General features: G+C 36.0%; 1 protein-coding gene across 7 annotated transcripts; it reads left to right on the forward strand.

Moving 5' to 3' along the window:
- Window positions 1–107: 107 nt before the first annotated feature.
- TMEM59 (transmembrane protein 59) lies at window positions 108–19,679 on the forward strand. 7 transcript variants are annotated; one of them, XM_081307121.1, is made up of 10 exons: window positions 108–502; window positions 2,682–2,714; window positions 3,681–3,786; window positions 5,441–5,535; window positions 7,827–7,979; window positions 10,503–10,584; window positions 11,846–11,930; window positions 12,929–12,964; window positions 16,472–16,580; window positions 19,051–19,679. In XM_081307121.1, the coding sequence occupies exons 1-10, from the start codon at window positions 314–316 to the stop codon at window positions 19,204–19,206; spliced, it is 1,044 nt and encodes a 347-aa protein (XP_081163247.1). In that variant the 5' UTR covers window positions 108–313; the 3' UTR covers window positions 19,207–19,679. The 7 variants fall into 7 exon arrangements, with proteins under 7 accessions (XP_081163247.1, XP_081163248.1, XP_081163250.1 ...); XM_081307122.1 differs by having other exon boundaries at window positions 11,849–11,930; XM_081307124.1 differs by lacking the exon at window positions 12,929–12,964 and having other exon boundaries at window positions 109–502.
- Window positions 19,680–20,510: the final 831 nt, after the last annotated feature.

Here is a 20,510-nt window from a genome sequence, read left to right on the forward strand (position 1 = left end):
CGCTCCCCTCCAGCACGCCGCCCGACACCGCGGAGAACTACAAGCCCCAGCCTGCCCCGCGAGGGGCGGAGCCAGCGCCGCTCAGCGCCGAAACTCGCGACGCTTGGGCCCACCTCCCCACGCCGGCCTAGAGGTTCCTAATCCCGGAGGTGGGGCCCGCGGCGGCAATTTCGGGTAGACTCAGGCGGAGCCGAGGCCACGGCTGAGGCGGAAGCTGCGGCCGGCGGGGCGGGAAAGGGGCTGGCCCGGAAGGAGGAGAAACCCTGAAAAGAAAACAGCAACAAGAGGAGCTGCTCTGACAGAGGGGAACAAAATGGCGGCGCCGAAGGCGAGCCTCTGGGTTCGGGCTCAACTGGGGCTCCCGCCGCTGCTGTTGCTGACCATGGCCCTGGCCGGAGGTTCGGGGACCGCTGCGGCTGAAGCGTTTGACTCGGTCTTGGGTGATACAGCGTCCTGCCACCGGGCCTGCCAGTTGACCTACCCCTTGCACACCTACCCCAAGGTAGGGCCCGTCCAAACCGGGCTTCCACCTTTCCCAGGCCGCCCATTTCGGCTCCTCACACCAGTGTCGGCTCTGGGACCCTAGCAGCGAATCCGCCCTAGAGCCGCGATCTGCCCGTGTAGCCCCTGTTTTCCTCCTTAACCCCGCCTGCACCCCGTTGGTGCTTTTCATTACCGGAAGTTTGTGCTGCACTACTCGGTGATAGGCTGGGGGCCCCCACGATGAGAAGGACGCGGTCGCTTTCCTGTGGGTGCTTGACGAGCGGCAGCAGAGTCGAACACTGGCGAGGAGGAGGATGCGGGTGATGACTGCGGGTCCTTGCCTGCAAGGAGCGCAAGGGCGGTGGGGAGGGAGGCGCCGATGCACGAGGCCGCGGAAGACTGACACCCCTGTTTATTGAGCGCCTTTGTGGTTCGGGAGTGCAGAGTGGGGAGTCAGACAAGTAGACAATTTATTTCACTATAGTCTGAAAAGCGTTAAGCAGCCCCAGGAGTCGTGAGACGTCCAGAAAGGGCTTCTGCCTGTGTTGGCATATTGCCGATAAGACTTGGAATGTCTTAGAGAAGCACCAGTTAGGTTTCTGCCTTCGAAAACAAAAACCAACAAACTACTCAGTGTGCGGAAGATGGAATCTGTTGGGTGGTAAAGATTAGACTGTCCTCAAAAGGGTGTTCACAGTTTAAGAGAGGGCCACCCTACTCGCACTTCCTGCACCCTGCCCCTTGTCCTTAGCCCCTAGCCCCTAGCTCCTGCCTTTCCTTTAATTTCGTCCCACTTCTCAAGTTGTTTTTCGGCCTCTTAAGAACTCTGTTTACTCAGCATTCTAAATTGCTTGGCAACTCTCCCCACACCTTCCCCATATATAATTTGGGTATATCCCCCCCCCCCAAACTTTACTTTAATAAGTGCTTTTGCTGATGTTGCTGGACTCTTTTCCCTCGATTTCCCTTCATCTCTTGAATGCTATTTGCTTAACCGATGTGGCTTGCCTTCTTTGCATTCTTCAACTACAGAGTGGCTATGAAGACAATTCCAGTGACATTTAAGATGTTCCATATTGGGAAGTGTTTTCAGGTCTTTGAAAAAGTTCCAAATGCTGTTACTTTCTGTACTTTGTTTACTTAATTGCATGAGGATTATCAATTTTTAAAAAAGCATAGAAGATGAGATTATTCTAAAACGTTCAGAGTGCAAGATATTGAGAGAAATGAGAAATTAAGACTTCCAGACTTAAGTCAATGAATACTGCCCCTAACTACACTATTATCTTCTTACAAACAAATTTCACATCATTAAGAGGCTACTAAGAAGAAATTCATTAATATTGATTTGGCCTAGAATTAGGTCAAGACTTACTTTGTGTTGTTCTAATGTTTGTTTTCTTTTTTGAGATTTTCCTAGCAAATATTGTAGTATGGGGCAGAATGCTGGGAAAATAAATAATTTGAAAGGATATGCATACTGGGAACCTATCCGTTTTTTAAATAGCCACTGTTTTCTAACAGTGTTTTATTGATAAGTCATGTTTATTCATTCATTAAAGAATTCTTACCAGGAACCCTAAATCTTATGGCTCCCTAAATATCCTGGACTTAAAATTTATTGACTCTCAACTATCTGTTAACCTGTATGATGGGGAATTTATGTTACTGTATTCTCTAAGTCTCACAACAGTCCTGCAAAGTAGTGTTTTAAAATTAAAACTAGGAAAGGTTAAGTGACTTACCGAAGGTCCTATGACAGAGAAGTAGTGGAATAAGAATTCAGTCATCAAACTATTGCCCTGTGCTGTTACCTATTAATAAAGTTGCATTACAAGTATATAATGTATTTATTTCACTGATTTCTTATTGGCCTTTCAGCAAATTATTATGCTTTGCCATTCAAGAAAAAGCAGTGTGTGTTTTAAGAAATTAGATGAATTTATAAGCTCACATAGCCTCTTCTGGTCTGAAACTTTTAACTGGCACATACAAGAGCATAATAAATGCAACTAGAACTGAGGTCCAAAAACCTTTGAGGTTGTATAATAAAACTTATTTGATATTAGATCTGCAGCAATCTCTTATGTATTGTTGCTGCTGCATTAATTTTACTAATTCTTCTGCTGGAAAGAAATGCATACCATTGTATTCCATTAGTTGCTAACTGGTATATGCACATGCTGTTTCCTTATTAGGTGCCTGCCAGTTTGTACACAGTGGACCACACAGTAAGTTGAAGGGGCTTCCCCGTATGCACTAGTCTGTTTTGAAAACTATATGTATTTATCATAGAAAAAAAAAACTGTTGAAAACACTGTTGTTAGTATTATTAAGCAATTACTATTTTTCAGTAATGAAGAACCATACGTCCATCCTATTTTGAGCTCCCACATGTGTACAGTGATACTTGTAATTATTGTTTCTTATTTTTAAAATCTATTATGTTTAATATTACCATTTGTTAAGTACGTTCTATGTCTCAGGCGCTGTGCTAGGAATAGCTGTATTCTAGAATTATTGAGGAGTTTGGAGATAATAGCTATTGTCTCCTTTTATAATGAGAAAGCTGAGATTTTGACAGGTAAAATAACTTGTGCTGTTACTTCCTTAAATGGTTTGATTCAGGTCCAACTATTGCAGTAGCTTTTTCTGTATGTCACTCTGCTCTTGTTTGTGTTTGCAGTTAAAGTAAGCCAAACTTAAGCAATTATTTTACATAGCATTTTTATACAGGTATACCTCACTTTATTGATAGGCCTTTGTGACCCATTTGCCACCTGAAGCTAGTCACTATAATCCTAAGATTTAAACACTATGTGGCAGAAGCACACCTTTGGTCGTAGGGTACTGCTTACTTCTTTCTCTCTTTGTTAGGTTTCTGATTATGTCACTGTCATTTTTATTTTCAATTTTTTTCCCCACAAATTGTGACCACAGAATATGGGAAAAGGATGATAGTTTTAGCTACTAGACGTTTTTCTTGGTATCCCTTTTAAAATTAAGAATTAAACTTCTTTATGTTGTACAAATGTTGGGTGTTACTTGGCTCCTTTCATTTTTTTTTCTTTCAGTTATAAAAGTCATTAGATGGTTTAAAATAAATCCTACTAACTTTACTTTCTTCTTGACCTTTTTTTTACCTGAGAAAAAAAATCTTACTTTTTGGTTATCCTCCCTGTTCTTGATCTCCCTAGGAAGAGGAGTTGTATGCTTGTCAAAGAGGTTGCAGGCTGTTTTCAATTTGTCAGTTTGTGGATGATGGAATTGATTTAAATCGGACCAAATTGGAATGTGAATCTGGTAAGAAGCTATATAGAACATTGGTGTTTTCTTTGAGTTGTGTTGTTTTTATGCATTTTCCTTAGAAAATGACATACTGTTTAAACTGGTCATCCAACATACTGTAGTTATTATGAATTTAGAGTTTTAAGGAATTTCATGGGCTTTAAATTTCATCTGTTTGTTGAGACATTATTTATTTTGTACTATGGATCGAACACCTTTGTTTAAATATTCTGTTTAGACAAATGCAGCAGTAATTACCCTACCTGTAATTCATCATTACCTTTTCAGAGGTAGTATAATTTTCCTAATAAGCCTTTGAATCACAAGTTGGTTGACTTAACTTGAAGGCCTTTACTGAATCTGGCTTTTTAAAAAAAAAATTTATTAGTTATTGATGGACCTTTATTCATTTGTTTATATGTGGTGCTAAGAATTGAACCCAGTGCCTCACACATGCTAGGCAAACGCACTACCACTTGAGCCACAACCCCAGCTCCTGAGTCAGGCTTCTGACTCAGTACTTAATAGTATATTCTTTGTTGGTCATGCTAGTGCTAGTAAAAGAAGTAACCAGAGGCTTTGTTACCAGTTGAGTCACTGTTCTTTCCTTTTGCTAGAAGAGTTGTTTTTAATAAAATAAATCTATAGGGGCTCTCAGCACCACATGAAAATAAGTAAATAAAATAAAGGTATTGTGTCCAACTACAACTAAAAAAATAAATATTTTTTTAAAAATAAATAAATAAAATAAATCTATAATCAGGGCTCAGTGGACATTTATAAATAAGTGTAATGGAATTTCCCTAATCAGTACAGTTTATTCAGTGTAGAATATCACCTATCACCACGCCAAGGCTCATATCCAGTCTTCTGTGTTATTGTAATCTTATTTTTATGGCTCAGTCTTCTAATTGGCCATCTTTATATTTGCTTAATGCTGTTCAGCTTAATATCTAGCACCTCTGAGTTTACAAATTCATGACTGAATTGGGAAGAAAAACACAATTATTATATTGATGAAATGTTATATCACAAGAAAAAAATGGCTTCAATGAACAAAATGGAGAGAATATGTCTGGTAAAGGGCCAGTTTAATTTTAGAGTCACCTGCTAGACAACATTTTCTAGTTCAGATTTCTTAGAATTTAGGGCGGAAAACTAATTGATTTATTTTATTTTTCCCTTGCCGTTCTGATACCCTTGTTTCTCAACTAAGTGATCCGTTTATTAACAGTAATCTCAAATACTTATATAAATCACTTATTATTTCATCAACCTGAGGTAGGCAGTGGTATTTTTAGAAATCAATGATCATAGGTTAAACACTTTATCTTGTTACAACAAATGATGGAACTAAGACTTTGAATGACATCCTCAGGACACCAGTTCATGCTTTTCCCCTATATGATTGCCATCATATAGCCAGAACCTGGATGTGTAATTAATAGATTATTACATGAAACATTTGACTTGTGGAAGGGAGATAATATGGAGTTCTATTAAAATATTACATTTCCTACTGTTATCAAATTTGGAAATTCATGTTGATGAAATACTTATTTAAGTATAAGAAATTTCTTTATAAAATGCCAAATCCTTTTTTTTTCTCTTCCTATCCATTCTCTTTTCATCCCCCGTCTCTTTAAATTTGACTGTTTTTCTCTTTCAGCATGTACAGAAGCATATTCCCAATCTGATGAGCAATATGCTTGCCATCTTGGTTGCCAGAATCAGCTGCCATTTGCTGAATTGAGACAAGAACAAGTATGAAACCATATTGCCTTTCAAAATTGCTTGCTCCATAGTTCTGACTTGTATTGGTTGAAGTGCTTATTACCCACTTGATCCTATTTTAAGTATTGTATTTTACATTTAGTTTTCATCAAACAAATTATATTTACAAATGGAAGTCAGTTGAATGACTTCTAAACAATGCTTTTCTGTTAAAAATTACATTTACTTCTATATTTTCATTTTGTTTCTTATGTTCGGTAGAGATATCCAATTTTACATGTGAAAAAAACTGAGCATAAGATAAATTAAATTAGTATCTGAGTCCTTTTTTTGCATCCCAGTTGCCATTACCTTAAGTCAGCTAATCATTGTTTCTTATCAATATTGGCTAAATTACTTTTCACAGTTTTTCCACTTTAACCGGGTCTAGATATTTGTTTTTTCTAAGTGCAAATATTATGTCATTCTCCTGACTTACATAATTCAGTAGTTCCCAAATACATATAGGTATAATTTCAAATGATTATCACAGCCTAGCTCCTGATTACCTCTCCAGTGTCGTCTCTTAAAGTTCCCTACTCCTCATACTCTATACTACAAACATACTAGAGGAATAGTTCTTAATTTTATTAATTTTTACATAGGAAATATATGTTGCTATTCTTCTACTCCCCATTTGTGAAAAGTTTTCTGTGTCAAGCACTCAATTTTCCTCCATTTTGTAGCCAAGGTTATCAATATGGAGGAATTTTATGCATGTAAAGGAATATACATATTTATTTTATGTAAATACAAGTATAAATGAAGAGCTTGTACTCATTTTTCCACTATATAATATTCCATATAGGTGTATCATTTATGTAAGCAATCCCTTATTTGTAAATGTGGGGTTTTTTAAAAAATCTTTTTATTTTATAAATGGTATTCTATATTGTGCACATTTGTGAATATACCTATAGACTAAAACCATAGGTATAGAATTGCTGAGTTAAGAGGTATGTGCATTTTTAATTTTGAGAAAAAGAGCTACATATTATGAAAAACCTACCCTTTAAAGTGTATAATTCAGTGATATTTAATATATCACAAAGTTGTGCAAACATCATCATCATCATCTAATTCCAAAATATTTCATTACTCTCAAAAGAAATCTCATACCCATTAGCAGTCACTCTCCTTCCGTCCTCTCCCCAGCCCTTGGCAATCTATTGTAGTTTTAATTTGTATTTCTCTTAACCAGCGTTAAGCATATTTTTAACTGTTTAAGAGCCATTAAACATTTCAAGTGTTTTAAGTTCCTTTTCTACTTATTGTGTACATACTAAACAGTTCTCAAGTTATGACACGCTATTTCATGTCTGTTCCTTCTACTTCCCATATGCCTAGTGAATCCTTGACTGTAGACAAGTGTCATTTCTTTACGAAACCTTTTTATTTACCCCTCACCCCAGTTTGTATGTATATATACTCACTGTTTATACATACAAACTACCCCTCTCACTGTATGTACGTATCAACCCGGGTTGAACCTCTGTTTTATATAGATTATGCAGATAAAACATAGATATTCATTGATGATTAAAACCACACATGATCCCCATCTGTTTGAATTTATAACCTCAATAAAATGCTTATTCAGTGAATCATTGAAAGAGTTCTCAACTATTAAATGGTAAAATTGGATCCTGAATATAGATCTTCTGATTCTAAAAAAACTGCTCTAAATATCCCATAATGCCATAGTGTTATTTCACACTAAGGAGCCCAGTGCTGCTAAATAAGTCAGAATTAGATAGGAGGTGTTACCAATTATGTTAAATCTATCAGGAGCACCTACTACATATACTTAACCCTAAAATAATCTCCTCACCCTATTCTGTTACCAGATATCTCACGTGTTATGCATATATTCTTTTAGTTGATTTTTTTCCTTATTTTTATTAATGTTCGTAATAGCATGATTTATTCTACATGAAAGCATTAAAGATGAGAATGGTATGATTTGTCCCCTCTCATTCTACCTCTGAAGACCTTATTAGTCTGTATTTAATCAAATCTTAAAAGTCCATATTTTTGGATCTGACTCAAAAGCCTGCTATTGTGTTAGAGGGGACAAATAGCTTATGTGTTTAGTGCAATTAAAGAAGCCTGGAATTTTAGGCTTTGCCATTAATTAATTTGCATAGGTATCTAAAAGTTTAATGCTAATGATTATGGTGAAATCGTGTAATTATTTATTCCATATCCCAGTAAGGATTTGAGGAATCTTGAACATACATATATAATGTATTTCTCATTATTTAAATTCTTTGTTTGTTTAGCTCATGTCCCTGATGCCAAAAATGCATCTCCTGTTCCCTCTAACTCTCGTGAGGTCATTCTGGAGTGACGTGATGGACTCTGCACAGAGCTTCATAACCTCTTCATGGACTTTTTATCTTCAAGCTGATGATGGAAAAATAGTTATATTCCAGGTAACAACCATGTTTCATAGATCCATCTAAATAACAACAGTAAATGTATTGTTCTTTTTTTTTTTTTTTTTTTAAAGAAAGAGGGAGAGAGAGAGAGAGAATTTTAATGTTTATTTTTTTTTAGTATTTGGCGGACACAACATCTTTGTCTGTATGTGGTGCTGAGGATCAAACCCGGGCTGCACGCATGCCAGGCAAGCGCGCTACCGCTTGAGCCACATCCCCAGCCCAAATGTATTGTTCTTAAAGAATGTCTTGGCATATAACCATACACTCAGTCACTTACAAATACATGTCATCAAATAATACTTATTTGGCCTTCATAAAAATAGGGGACATCAGAACACTTGTAATTTGCCCTTTCTTGTGCTCCTGGAAGCCCTATCTAAAGCCTTTTTGTTCTTATCTAATTGGAACTTTGAGTCATCTAAAATTTTTGGTAGTTAAACTGATAAAAATGAAATCTTTAGATATTGGAAATAAGAATAATTAATATATTTTGCATGTAAACAGTGGCAGATAGCATACAGATATTAGAGGAAAGTAATATGACATAATATTTAGTTGTTTATAATAAAAAAATGCTTTTTCTCATAATTCTTTTAAGAGAACTTGTGGAAAAACATTTTTCTTATTAGAGATAACTTTTCCTCTCATTTACCATGTGAACTGATAATAGCTGCGGTTCCTAGAAAATTCAGTTACACTAGGCATTTTATATATGTAGTTATCCAAGTTAACTATGGGGGATTTGTTTATTCCTGAGTTGTCTATGAGGGATTTGTTCCAGTAACTTCTGTGGATACTAAAATTTTAAGATGCTCTAGACCTTTATATAAAATGGTGCAGTATTTGCATGTAGCCTACACAACCCTCTCATGTACTTAATAATGTGTCATGTGTCACTTAATAATGGGACACAGTCTGAAAAATACATGATCAGGCAAGTTCTTTGTTGTGGAAACCTCACAGTGAGTACTTAAACTAGAATGGCTAAAACATGACTACATGCTACAGTCATGGGACCACCATCAAATATGCAGACTGTTGTTGAACAGTGCATTACTACACTTTAAATCATCTCTAGGTTACTTATAATATCTAACGCAGTATAAGACAATGTAAATAGTTGTCATACTGCATCATTCAATGACAAAAGGAAAAAATCTGTACATTTTGAGTACACATTTTTTCCAAATATTTTTGATCCATGATTGGTTGAATCCATGATTGCAGAATCCAAAGAAGTGAAACCCATGGATGATATATGGAAGTTAACTATATTATCTCACATCTTCAAACAACTTTATGAAGTTATATTATCTCTATTTTATTGATGGGGCAACTGTGAGTTTAGTTTGTTTAAGGTCATGTTGCCAGTTAAGTGACGGAATTAGGCTTCAAATGCAGGGTACTTTAGCTCCAAGGCAAGTATACCACGTTTCCATGCTGTCTTCCATTTAATTCCGAAAATTCCTCAAATTTGCCAGTCAATAAATTATGTTGTGACACTGTCTTCCTCTTAGATAATATGGTATACCTTTTAATTATTGCCATTTAAGCGGTTTACTGAATGGCTAGTATGTCGTTTTGAGCACTATCCTAAGCTTGGGTCCCCTGTACCTAATAAGGTGGTAAGTAAAACACAGAAATTTTCTGACTTTATATTTATGGGCATGGTGGTACATGCCTATAATCCCAGCAACTTGAAAGGCTGAGGCAGGAAGATTGCAAATTTGAGGCCATCCTCGGCAATTTAGGGAGACTTATGTCTCAAAATAGAAAATTAATAGGGCTGAGGATGGGGCTCAGTGGTAGAGCATTCGCCCAGGATGTGTGAGGCCCTGGATTCAATCCCCAGCACTGAAATAATTAGTTCATGAGCAAATTCTGTGTTCTTAAGCTATGTAATGCCATTAAAGCACTTGAGAATGGAGCTCTCACTTGTTCCTCATTAGATGTGAGATTAGCTGTTCTCTGTAGAATTTGTGTCAATTTGACTGTAAATAGGATAGAGGAACCCCATTTGTGTCAATTTTGACTGTAAATAGGATAGAGGAACCCCATTTCAGAGAATTAGAGCTATATAAAAGATGGAAAATATGGAGTATTTGCCTACAGTTTATGAATTGTTAAAACTTAGAAAAGAAAAAAATAAATATGTGTTTAACCAAAAGTTTTTGTCAGCTGAGTTATTCCTGATCAACTAGAGTTAGAAATTATTTTTACAGGTTCTAGTGCTTAATGCATAATTTGCCTCTTGCTCTCTCTCTGGCTCACTTTATTTGGTCAGAAAATTAAACTGCCTAAATAGTTGATGATTTCAGAAATCTGTTTCTTTGCAAAGCACTAGATCTAATGTCAGGAAATGCATATTATAATTAATATGTTTTATTTTTTATACCAGACTTCTGTTACATTTTCTCAGCTGAAGTGTTTATAGAGATAATATGTTATAGAACTTGCTATGGAAAAAAAGTTTAAGAAAGACAAATGACTTAACTGCTTTCATTATCATTTTAGTCTAAGCCAGAAATTCAGTATGCACCACAGTTGGAGCAGGAACCTACAAATTTGAGAGAATCATCTCTAAGCAAAATGTCCTGTAAGTTTTATTTTAAATGGCTTGGATAAAAACGTTAGTGGTCAAATCTGGTTATAGTAGGGTTGACTTTCCACTTGCATATTTCTAATTTATTAGGTCTGGGAGAGGATCAGAGAATTTGAGTTTCTACAAGTTCTGTATTTTGCTGATGCTGTCATCTTGGGGACCACACTTGTGAACCCCTATTTTTAAAACATTTAGGTTGTTTCATTTTTTGAGTATGAATTACTGAAATATTCTGGTATTTCCCAACGAATTAACAAAATATTAAAACTAACTATCTCCAAAGTATGAGTTCCTTATTCTATTCTATTCTATTTATATAATTTTTTTTTAGTTGTAATTGGACACAATACCTTTATTTTATTTATTTTTATGTGGTGCTAAGGCTCAAACCCAGGGCCTCACACATACTAGGCAAGCACCCTACCACTGAGCTACAACCCCAGCCCATATAGTTTTATTTTTATTTTCATATTAGAAGTGAATTTTGGGACTGGGATTTTGGTAGACTGCTTGCCTAGCACATGCAAGGCCCTGGGTTCGATCCTGAGCACTACATAAAAATAAATAAATAAAATAAAGGTATTGTGTCCAACTAAAACTAAAAAATAAATTAAAAAAAAAGTGAATTTCAACTCATAGGATCATAAGACATCAAATTAAAACACAGCTTCCTTTTTAAATTTTACAGACTACCAAGCCAGGCACATTCCTATAGTTCCAGGTACTCAAGAGTCTGAGGCAGGGGGACCACAAATTCAAGGCCAGCCTGAGCAACTTAGTGAGAATCTTTCTTTATTATAAAATAAAGTATAAAAAGGGTTGACGATGTAGCTCAATGGCAGAGCACCCCTTGATTTAATCCCCAGTACAAATAAATAAGTGACCTTATTTTAGATGCTGATTTAATTAACTTCTGATTATATTGGCAGATAGGAACTGTGGACAATTATAGCACATAACATACGCAAGACCATCTTTTAATTAGGCTAGAATAAACCAAATTCTGTCATTCAAGCCTACATGTAATTAAACAGCATCAATGTCAATAAGAATTTGAAAATAAGACAGAAAACCTTTTATGTGGTAGAATATCCATTTGGTTTTTGATGTACCAAAGGAACTTGCAAGCATGTAAAATGTGTTAAGATTACACGTATAAAAAGTGTTGAATATCTGTGCAGTGAGTATATCTAGAGGTACATATGAGACTAGCTTTTAGAATATAGGATGTAATAAATTTGTACTATTATTTCAGCAGATCTACAAATGAGAAGTGCACAAGCACATAGGAACTATCTTGAGGATGGAGAAAGCGATGGCTTTTTAAGATGCCTCTCTCTGTATGTATGCCTCTTTTTGTGTACAGAAGATAAATTAAATGTTCTGTCTTTTAATTGATACATAGTTGTACAAATTTATGAGGTACAAAGTGATATTTTGATGTATGTATACATTGCATAATAATTAAATCAGTAATTAGCATACCACCTCAAATCTTTATCATTTCTTTGTGGTGAAACATTCAAAACCCTCTGTTCTAGCAATTTTAAAATGTATAATACATTATCATTAACTCTGTGCAATAAAATGCCAGTACTTACTATAACTGTGTACCCCTTGACCAGCCTCTTCCTAACTCCTCCTCTCCCATGTTACTTTAGTGAAATCCAAGCAGATTGTTTTGTTTTCCACAGTGTAAGAGCATTCTTCTTGTTAGGATTCCTTGATTAATGCTAAAAAATGTGCTTCTCTAGATATTTAAATGAAGTTCTAATTTAAAATATGTCTGAATGGTTTTGGGATCTGATTTTGTTGTTGTTGTTATGTGAATGGCCAGATATGAGGCTAGAGGAGACAGATAAAGACTATAAGAAAGGCTTGGGCTGGGGATGTGGCTCAAGCAGTAGCGCGCTCTCCTGGCATGCATGCGGCCTGGGTTCGATCCTCAGCACCACATACAAACAAAGATGTTGTGTCCGCCGAAAACTAAAAAAATAAATATTAAAAAATTCTCTCTCTCTCTCTCTCTCTCTCTTTAAAAAAAAAAAGGCTTTGTATCATACATTATGGAATGTCATCTCTAAGCCAGGGATTTTTAAGTATGACAAGGAAAACAGGAGACAGGAGTAAAGGGTACCTTATTCTTTCTTAGGAAGGACTGTTGAGCTTTCTGAGGGTAAGAAGAGGATTTTATCAAAGTGTACATGCTTGCACTCCTCCAAGGCATTCTAATATGAGTCTTCTCATCTTCTCTGCTGCCTTCCCCACAAAGGTTGGGGGTGGGGGAGTTGTGTCACAGTGGGCTATGTCACTTACTGATTGTTTTCTTCTGTGTCAGATACCAGACCAAGCACTTCTATACAAGTCTTAACAGGTCTGTTTCACAATGTGTACACTGTAATGGGCTGTTCCGTCTCAAATATAATGCTACAGTTGTTCAAACTGTGTGCTTCCTACAGTTTCTTAGCAGGTTTTATCATATTAATAATGTTATATGGAACTTTAATACCTTTTCTAAACAAAATGTTTAAAGACTATGAGAAATGAGGGTTTAACTTTAAATTTCTTCTTCCTTTCATTTATAAACCTGCTTTTGACTTGTGCAAAAAAGAAAAAGACAGTTTTTCTCTTGCATTTGTTTAGGTTGTTTTTGGTTTTCGGTTTATTTATTTGCAGTTTTAAATTTGTAGAAACTTATAATTGCCTAATCTAAAATTATAGTTGATTCTCAATAGTACATTACCTGGCATTTTTGCAGGGGGGTGGGGGTAATGGAGATCGATCCCTGGGGTGCTTTTCTCTACTGAGCTACCTCCCCAACCTTTTTTATTTTTTATTTTGAGACAGGATCTCACTCAGTTGCTGAGGTTGGCCCTGAACTTAAAGTTTTTTTTTCAGATAAACTGTCTTCCTATTAAATGTATGAAGTACATTACTGTTTATGGAAGTCCAGGACTGTCACAAATTTGACCAAAATAGGCAGATAAGAACCAGACAGAAGTGGCAAAATAATCAAATATAATTTTCAGGAAGAAGCCTCTATGTGAAGGATAAATTAAAGGATCAGGCTGGAGAGCTTTGGTAAGTCAGCAAGACTAGGGCTGTTGATAAGCAGAACAGGAGATAACAGAGATAGTTGAGACTCTTTATGATGTAGGGATTTCTTTGTTACTGAGGTTGGGGAAGAAGATGAAGTCTAAGATTAGCCCTGGTTTTCTTTTCTTCTCTTTTTTCCCCAGTATTAGAGATGGATCCTAGAGCCTCACATGTGCTATGCAAGCACTTTACCATTGATCTATATCCGTAACCTTTTTACTTTATTTTGAAAAAGGGTCTCACAAAGTTGCCATGGCTGGCTTCAATCTTGGGGTCCTCCTGCCTCAGTCTCCTGAGTAGCTGGGATTATTAGGTTTGTGCCACCATACCTGGCTGGGCCCCAGTTTTCTGTCTTAATAAGTTACTAGTGCAATCCAGTTATCAGGTATATCCACATTCATAGAAATAGATTCCGTAGTTCTCAGAGTAGGGCTGGATCATATAGAGAAACGTAGGTGTTTTTTCCATTAAAAATATATTTTACTCTTATCTTTTTAAATTGGAATGCTTTAAGACATAACAGGAAAGTTCCCTGCTTTTTAATACAGTACATTCTCCAAAATCCACCTCTTTTGCTGGGAGACAGTGTCTGGGTATACTATTTCTTTGGTACGTCCAAGACTTGACAAACCATTAAGTGAATGAGTTATGTTGGTAAGTATAGATATTTATTAGGTAGGATCTGATGAGCAGAAATGTGAAAAATTAGACTACCATATTGATACCCAAGTTTCTCCACTTCCTCTGGAAGGTGAGGTCTGCACAAGCTACAGGTCTCTGCAGTGGAGAAGTGTTGCAGCTCTTAATGGCCATGCCTTCCAGTGTTGCAGCAGACCCCAGCAGCTCACCATCAGTTTCTTCTTTCTGGGTTCTTGTCTTATGAATGGAAGAATGAAATCCATAGGCCAGGATGAATGAATGTAAGATTTAGACATGTAGGATTTATTGAAGAATAGAAATAGGAACAACTCCTACAAGTTGAGAGGGACAGAAGAGAGTTGCCACCTAAGTGTACTAGTCTAGGGGTTTATATAGCACTTGGGTCAACACTGTTGGTCCAAATTCATACTAATCGGGGTTTGGAAAAGTACTATTGATTCAAAATTATGCTACTTAAGAGTTTGGAAAAGTACTAATGATATTGGTTAGCCCTGAATCCCATTCAGGGTTGACTTCTATTTTCTCGCAAGTCACACATGCTCAGTGGGGGTGGGGGTAGGGTCTGGAGCTGTAGTGCTGTGTGGAGCTGGTGTCCACTGGGCAGTGCTGAGCTCTGGTGGGATGACAGGTCAGTAATCCTTGGCTCAACTAGGGTGTTGGTCTGTACCTCAGGCCCACCATGTGGTTGGTTCCTTGTGCCCAACCCCATGCTGTCTACCTGTGCTTAGGCCTGCTCTATAGCTCCACCACTCTGCTGCTACGTCTTGGCAGGGACCAGAGGACTGATGCACAGCTTGGCAGCCAATAGTATACAGTTTTTCAGAATGAGATTCTTTTCTTTCTTTCTTTGTTTTCCCCTCCGTAGTGCTGGGATCAAACCTGGGGCCTCATGCATGGCAGGCAAGTGCTGTACCACGGAACTGTAACCCCAGGCCCAGAATTAGATTCTTAAACATTTAAAAAAAAATAGCTTGATTTTTTTCCTGTTCTTTGAATCTTTTTGTTTCATTTTGTTTTAGGTACTGGAGATTGAACCCAAGGGTACTTAACCTTTGGGCTACATTCCCAACCCTTTTTCTATTTTATTTTGAGACAGGGTCTTGCTGAGTTCCGTAGAACCTTAACCTTCTGAGCTGCTGGGATTACAGGCCAGCACCTCTAGGCCCTGTTCTTTCAATTTTAATAAGTCAATTATGAAAAAAAAAAATTTCTATAGTAACTGATTCTCATAACTTATCTCTGCCTAAAGATTTTTTAATCAAAATGAAAATATAACTGTCTCTTTATTATGATATATCATAATGGTTACAAGGTGCCTCAGATGAGTTCTTTTTTTTTTTTTTTTTTTTTTTTTAAAGAGAGAGTGAGAGAGGAGAGAGAGAGAGAATTTTTAATATTTATTTTTTAGTTCTCCGCGGACACAACATCTTTGTTGGTATGTGGTGCTGAGGATCGAACTCGGGCCGCACGCATGCCAGGCGAGCGTGCTACCGCTTGAGCCACATCCCCAGCCCCAGATGAGTTCTTTTAAATTCAAGAATAAGTAAATTGTAGCAGTTAAATATTTGAATTGTTATAGGTAAGCTGAATTTTGGAAGCCAGTTGTGAATCTGTTTATAAAACAGATGATCATTTTTTAATTTACCTAATTCATAACTTTTTGAGATATTGAGATTTCCTAAAGTATAATTGTAATGCCTTGCAAAAAATAACATGTGACACTTAATATAATTAATTTTTCAATTTATAGGACACTTATTTGCCCTAGAAAGTATTATTAACAATAAAGTACTTTAATTTTATGTATTTAATGAAAAGTCAATGGGTTTGATTTTATTATTATCATCATTATTATTATTATTATGAAAGTTATGTAGCCATGCTATAGAAACTTTAGAAATGGAGGAAAGGACATCATATCACCCTAATACACTAGTTGCTATTATAATGTTTCCTTCTATTAGCATGTTTTAAAAATACTTTTAGATAGTACACAAAGTCTTAATTATATTAATCAGGTAAGTATATAAGGCTGCTTGCCTTTAATTATGTTAAGACTCTTTTGTTTTTTATTTTACCAAATTTTAATATGACCAATTGTTGATTTTTTTTTTTTTTTTTCCAGTAACTCTGGGTGGATTTTAACCATGACTCTTGTCCTTTCGGTGATGGTGTTGCTCTGGATTTGTTGTGCAGCTGTTGCTACAGCTGTAGAGCAGTATGTTCCCTCTGAGGTAAATTTAATTCTTACCCTTGGGCCATTTTAAGACTGAGCCATATGAAACCATTTTAAGTGCTTCATTTGTTTAACTAAAAAAAAAAAAACAAGGCCTCTCTACTAACAGAATGAGAGAAGATTTGGTGGTTTTAATCTGGTTGAGGTTGGCACATATGAAAATTACAGGTTTGCAACACAAGAATCATTGTTCCTGGTTTTCTATGATGCTAACTACTGTGGTGTCGTTAATGTTGATTGCCTTGAGCAAAGTGTCTCTTCCCATTTCTCTGAGACTGAAAAGAACTATTAGCATTCAGTTTCTAAGCTGGCATAGAGATGACTTGTAGAACCACTTAAAATTTTAAATTAATTGCCACAAATGTTAAGGAGTAATTATTGCTTTAGAAGCAGTAAAACTAGGCTGTTTGATTCTGAGTTGTGTTCCGTAGTAACCCCGAGAGAGCAAATACTATTGTGACTTCCTTAGTAATTAAACTGACCCAGGAAACATAACTGCCAAGGTAAAGAATTTTTGTTTGGGGAAAATGCTGTAATTTAAAACAGATAACCCAATCAATAAAATGGTCAAAGACCTGAAGAGACACTTCTCAGATGATGTACAATCAATCAGTCAACAAATACATGAAAAAATGTTCATCATCAATAGCAATTAGAGAAATGCAAATTAAAACCACTCTTAAGATTTCATCTCACTCCAGTCAGAATGGCAGCCATTATGCATACAAACAACAATAAGTGTTGGCAAGGATGTGGGGGAAAAGGAACACTCATACACTGCTAGTGGGACTGCAAATTGGTGCAGCCAATATGGAAAGCAGTATGGAGATTTCTTGGAAAATTGGGAATGGAACCACCATTTGACCCAGCTGTCCCTCTCCTTGGTCTATACCCTAAGGACTTAAAAATAGCATACTACAGGGACACAGCCACATCAATGTTTATAGCAGCACAATTTACAGTAGCTAAACTATGGAACCAACCTAGATAGATGAATGGATTAAAAAAACAATGTGGCCTATATACACAATGGAATATTACTCTGCAATAAAAGAGAATAAAATCATGGCATTTGCAGGTAAATGGATGGAGTTAGAGAAGATAAGCTAAGTGAAGTAAGCTGATCCCAAAAAAACAAATAAGGCTGATTTATAGTGGGGTAGGGAGCAGGACCATGGGAGGATTAGATGAACCCTAGATAGGGCAGAGGGGTTGGAGGGGAAGCGAGGGGGTATGGGATAATTAATGATGGTAGAATGTGATGGTCATTACTATCCAAAGTAAATGTTTGAAGATATGAATTGGTGTGATTATACTATGTATATAACCAGAGATATGAAAAATTGTGCTCTATATATATAATAAGAATTGTAATGCATTCTGCTGTCATATATAAATAGAAAAATTTACATTAAAAAATATAAATATAAAAAAATGCTGTAATTTGATGATTCAACTTAGCATTCAAGGAAAGAAAGTTATTTATATAACTATAAGGTAATGGTTTTTGACATCAGATCCAACTGAAATAAACTGGAGTTTTCTTCTGTCTCCAAAGCACTATAGAAAGAGAGAAAAGAAGAAACGAGGGAAATTAAAATAAAAATCTAATAGTAAGTCATTGGCATGGTTGAGTAGACACAGGTACCTAGAAAGTAGACTAGGATAGTGTTGATAACTAACATTTAAGTAGTTCTTATAACTCGCAAAGTATTTTCATATATTTTGTATGTCAGTACAGTGTCCAGCAATATTCTACAGCAGGTTTTATCATTCCATTTTATAGATGAATAAACAGGCTTTCAGAGTCTAGGTGACCTTTCTGAGATGCATAACTATGAAAGTGTTGATGCTGGAATGAAGTTTATGTCCTTAGATTAACTCCTGTATTTTTTACTGTATACCATCTTACTATGGCTGATAAGGTATTTAGTTTAAGTGGCACAATAATAGTTGTATAAAGTGTTAAGGAAAGCAGAGAATGTGCTGTACTGTAAAAGAGGCTGTACTTCTCTAAGAAGATATTATTTCCAAAAAATGTGTGGAAAAAATCCATTTGGATATATTACTTTTAGGCTTTAACTCTGTAGGTGAAACCATACTTGGCCTAGGTAATAATTTTAAATACATTTTTTATTATAAAAGTATTGTAATATTTTAGAAATTTATAAACTACATATTTAAAAAAAGAAGGAAAGTCACTCATTGTATCTAGAATTTTGTGTTGCCCTTTTTTTTCAGTATAAGTGATTTTTGATACATATTACTGTTTTTATTTCCTATTTTAGAATATTGTAGTATAAATACTCTACCTCTTTTGGGGGATTTTCTCCTTTGTTCATTATAAAAATAATTTTACATTTTATGTAATGTTAGAGAAATTACTTAGATTTTCATGGCCAAAATCACTTACTTGGAGAAGTTCCCAGTGATCAAATTCCTTATGTGTGCTGATTTTTCTCTTGCAGAAGCTGAGTATCTATGGTGACTTGGAATTTGTGAATGAACAAAAGCTAAGCAGATATCCAGCTTCTTCTCTCGTGGTCGTTAGATCTAAAACTGAAGATCATGAAGAAGCAGGGCCTCTACCTACAAAAGTGAATCTTGCTCATTCAGAAATTTAAGCTTTGTTTTAAAAAGTGTCATGGACACTTAAATTTCCATTCTTCTAGAGCTTTTTAAAATGGTTTCATTGGACATAGCCTTAAGAAATCACTATAAATGCAAATAAAGTTACCCAAATCTGTGAAGACTGTATTTGCTGTAACTTTACCTGTATTTTTTTCCTAGTAATTTAAGACATGGATGTTTGGGGTTGTGTTTTTATTTTACTAATGTCTGTAGCTACTTTGTTAACTGCATTGAATTTTTCTTTTCTTTCCTAGCCAAATTCTACGAGCTGATCATTGTTCTTCCCCACCTCCTGCCACAATACTGTCAGTTCTCTTAGCTAATAAACTGAATACCTAGTAGGATGCTTCTGCTAAAAAATGGCCCACAAACCTGTAATTTGAAATTTAGCAGAAAATACTGTTTAATGACACTACATTTTCAGTTGTATTGAACTGAAATTATTAAAATTTTATTTGAATAATTATATGCTGAAATTTGAGTATCTGATTTGCTTGGTCTTCCCTCCTGCCCTCACCTAACCCAGAAAAGAATTATTAGGTGTTCCATGTCTACTGCTGTGTAAATAGGTAGCCAGGGTTGAAGCAGAAATGAGCCTCTCAGCAGTACATTTAAGGTCATTTTGCCCGGGCTGTATGTTTTTGTTAGTGAGTCTTTCCAGAGAACTATCTGTTCTCCATCAGATAGTGTCAAGTATAAGGTAACAATATTTTCAGAGAAAAATTTTCATTTTGACACTAAGAGTTATACTCTTGTACAGAATTAGGTATAAATTTCACTTGACAAAAATTAATATTACCATTCCTTTACCTACAGTAATACAAATGTAAAAATAGGAGTGCTATCAGATATAACAATATGTCAGAATCCAAATCTGATTCAGTATAGTTACACCACAAAATGTGGAATAATTTTGCGAACCAGTGCTTTGCTTAATCAGAGCATGACTGACAGTTACAGTGGTGCCGTTTGACCAGAGTGAGTCACACACTCGCCCTACAACCTAGTCTTTAGATTCCTCTGAGTCAGAATACAGTTAAGCAGCTTATCAAGTAAGACTTTTGGTCACAAAATGCAGGCCTTGATTTTTTAAATAGTTTGTCTAGATTTGGAAGATAGAGGGCTGGAAAGTTTTGAATACATCCAGATGAAGAAGAGAGGAGGGATTGCTAACTTGTCATTGCCGAGAAAATATTCCTTATTTTTGTGAGAAAACAGGGAATAGTTTTTGAGTTACTATTAAAAAAATTTTTTTAAAGCAGCCAAGTTGTCATCTCTCCCATCCATAGTGTATACT

This window comes from Spermophilus citellus (genome assembly GCF_964194105.1).
Source record: "Spermophilus citellus genome assembly, chromosome: 9".
NCBI lineage: Eukaryota > Metazoa > Chordata > Mammalia > Rodentia > Sciuridae > Spermophilus > Spermophilus citellus.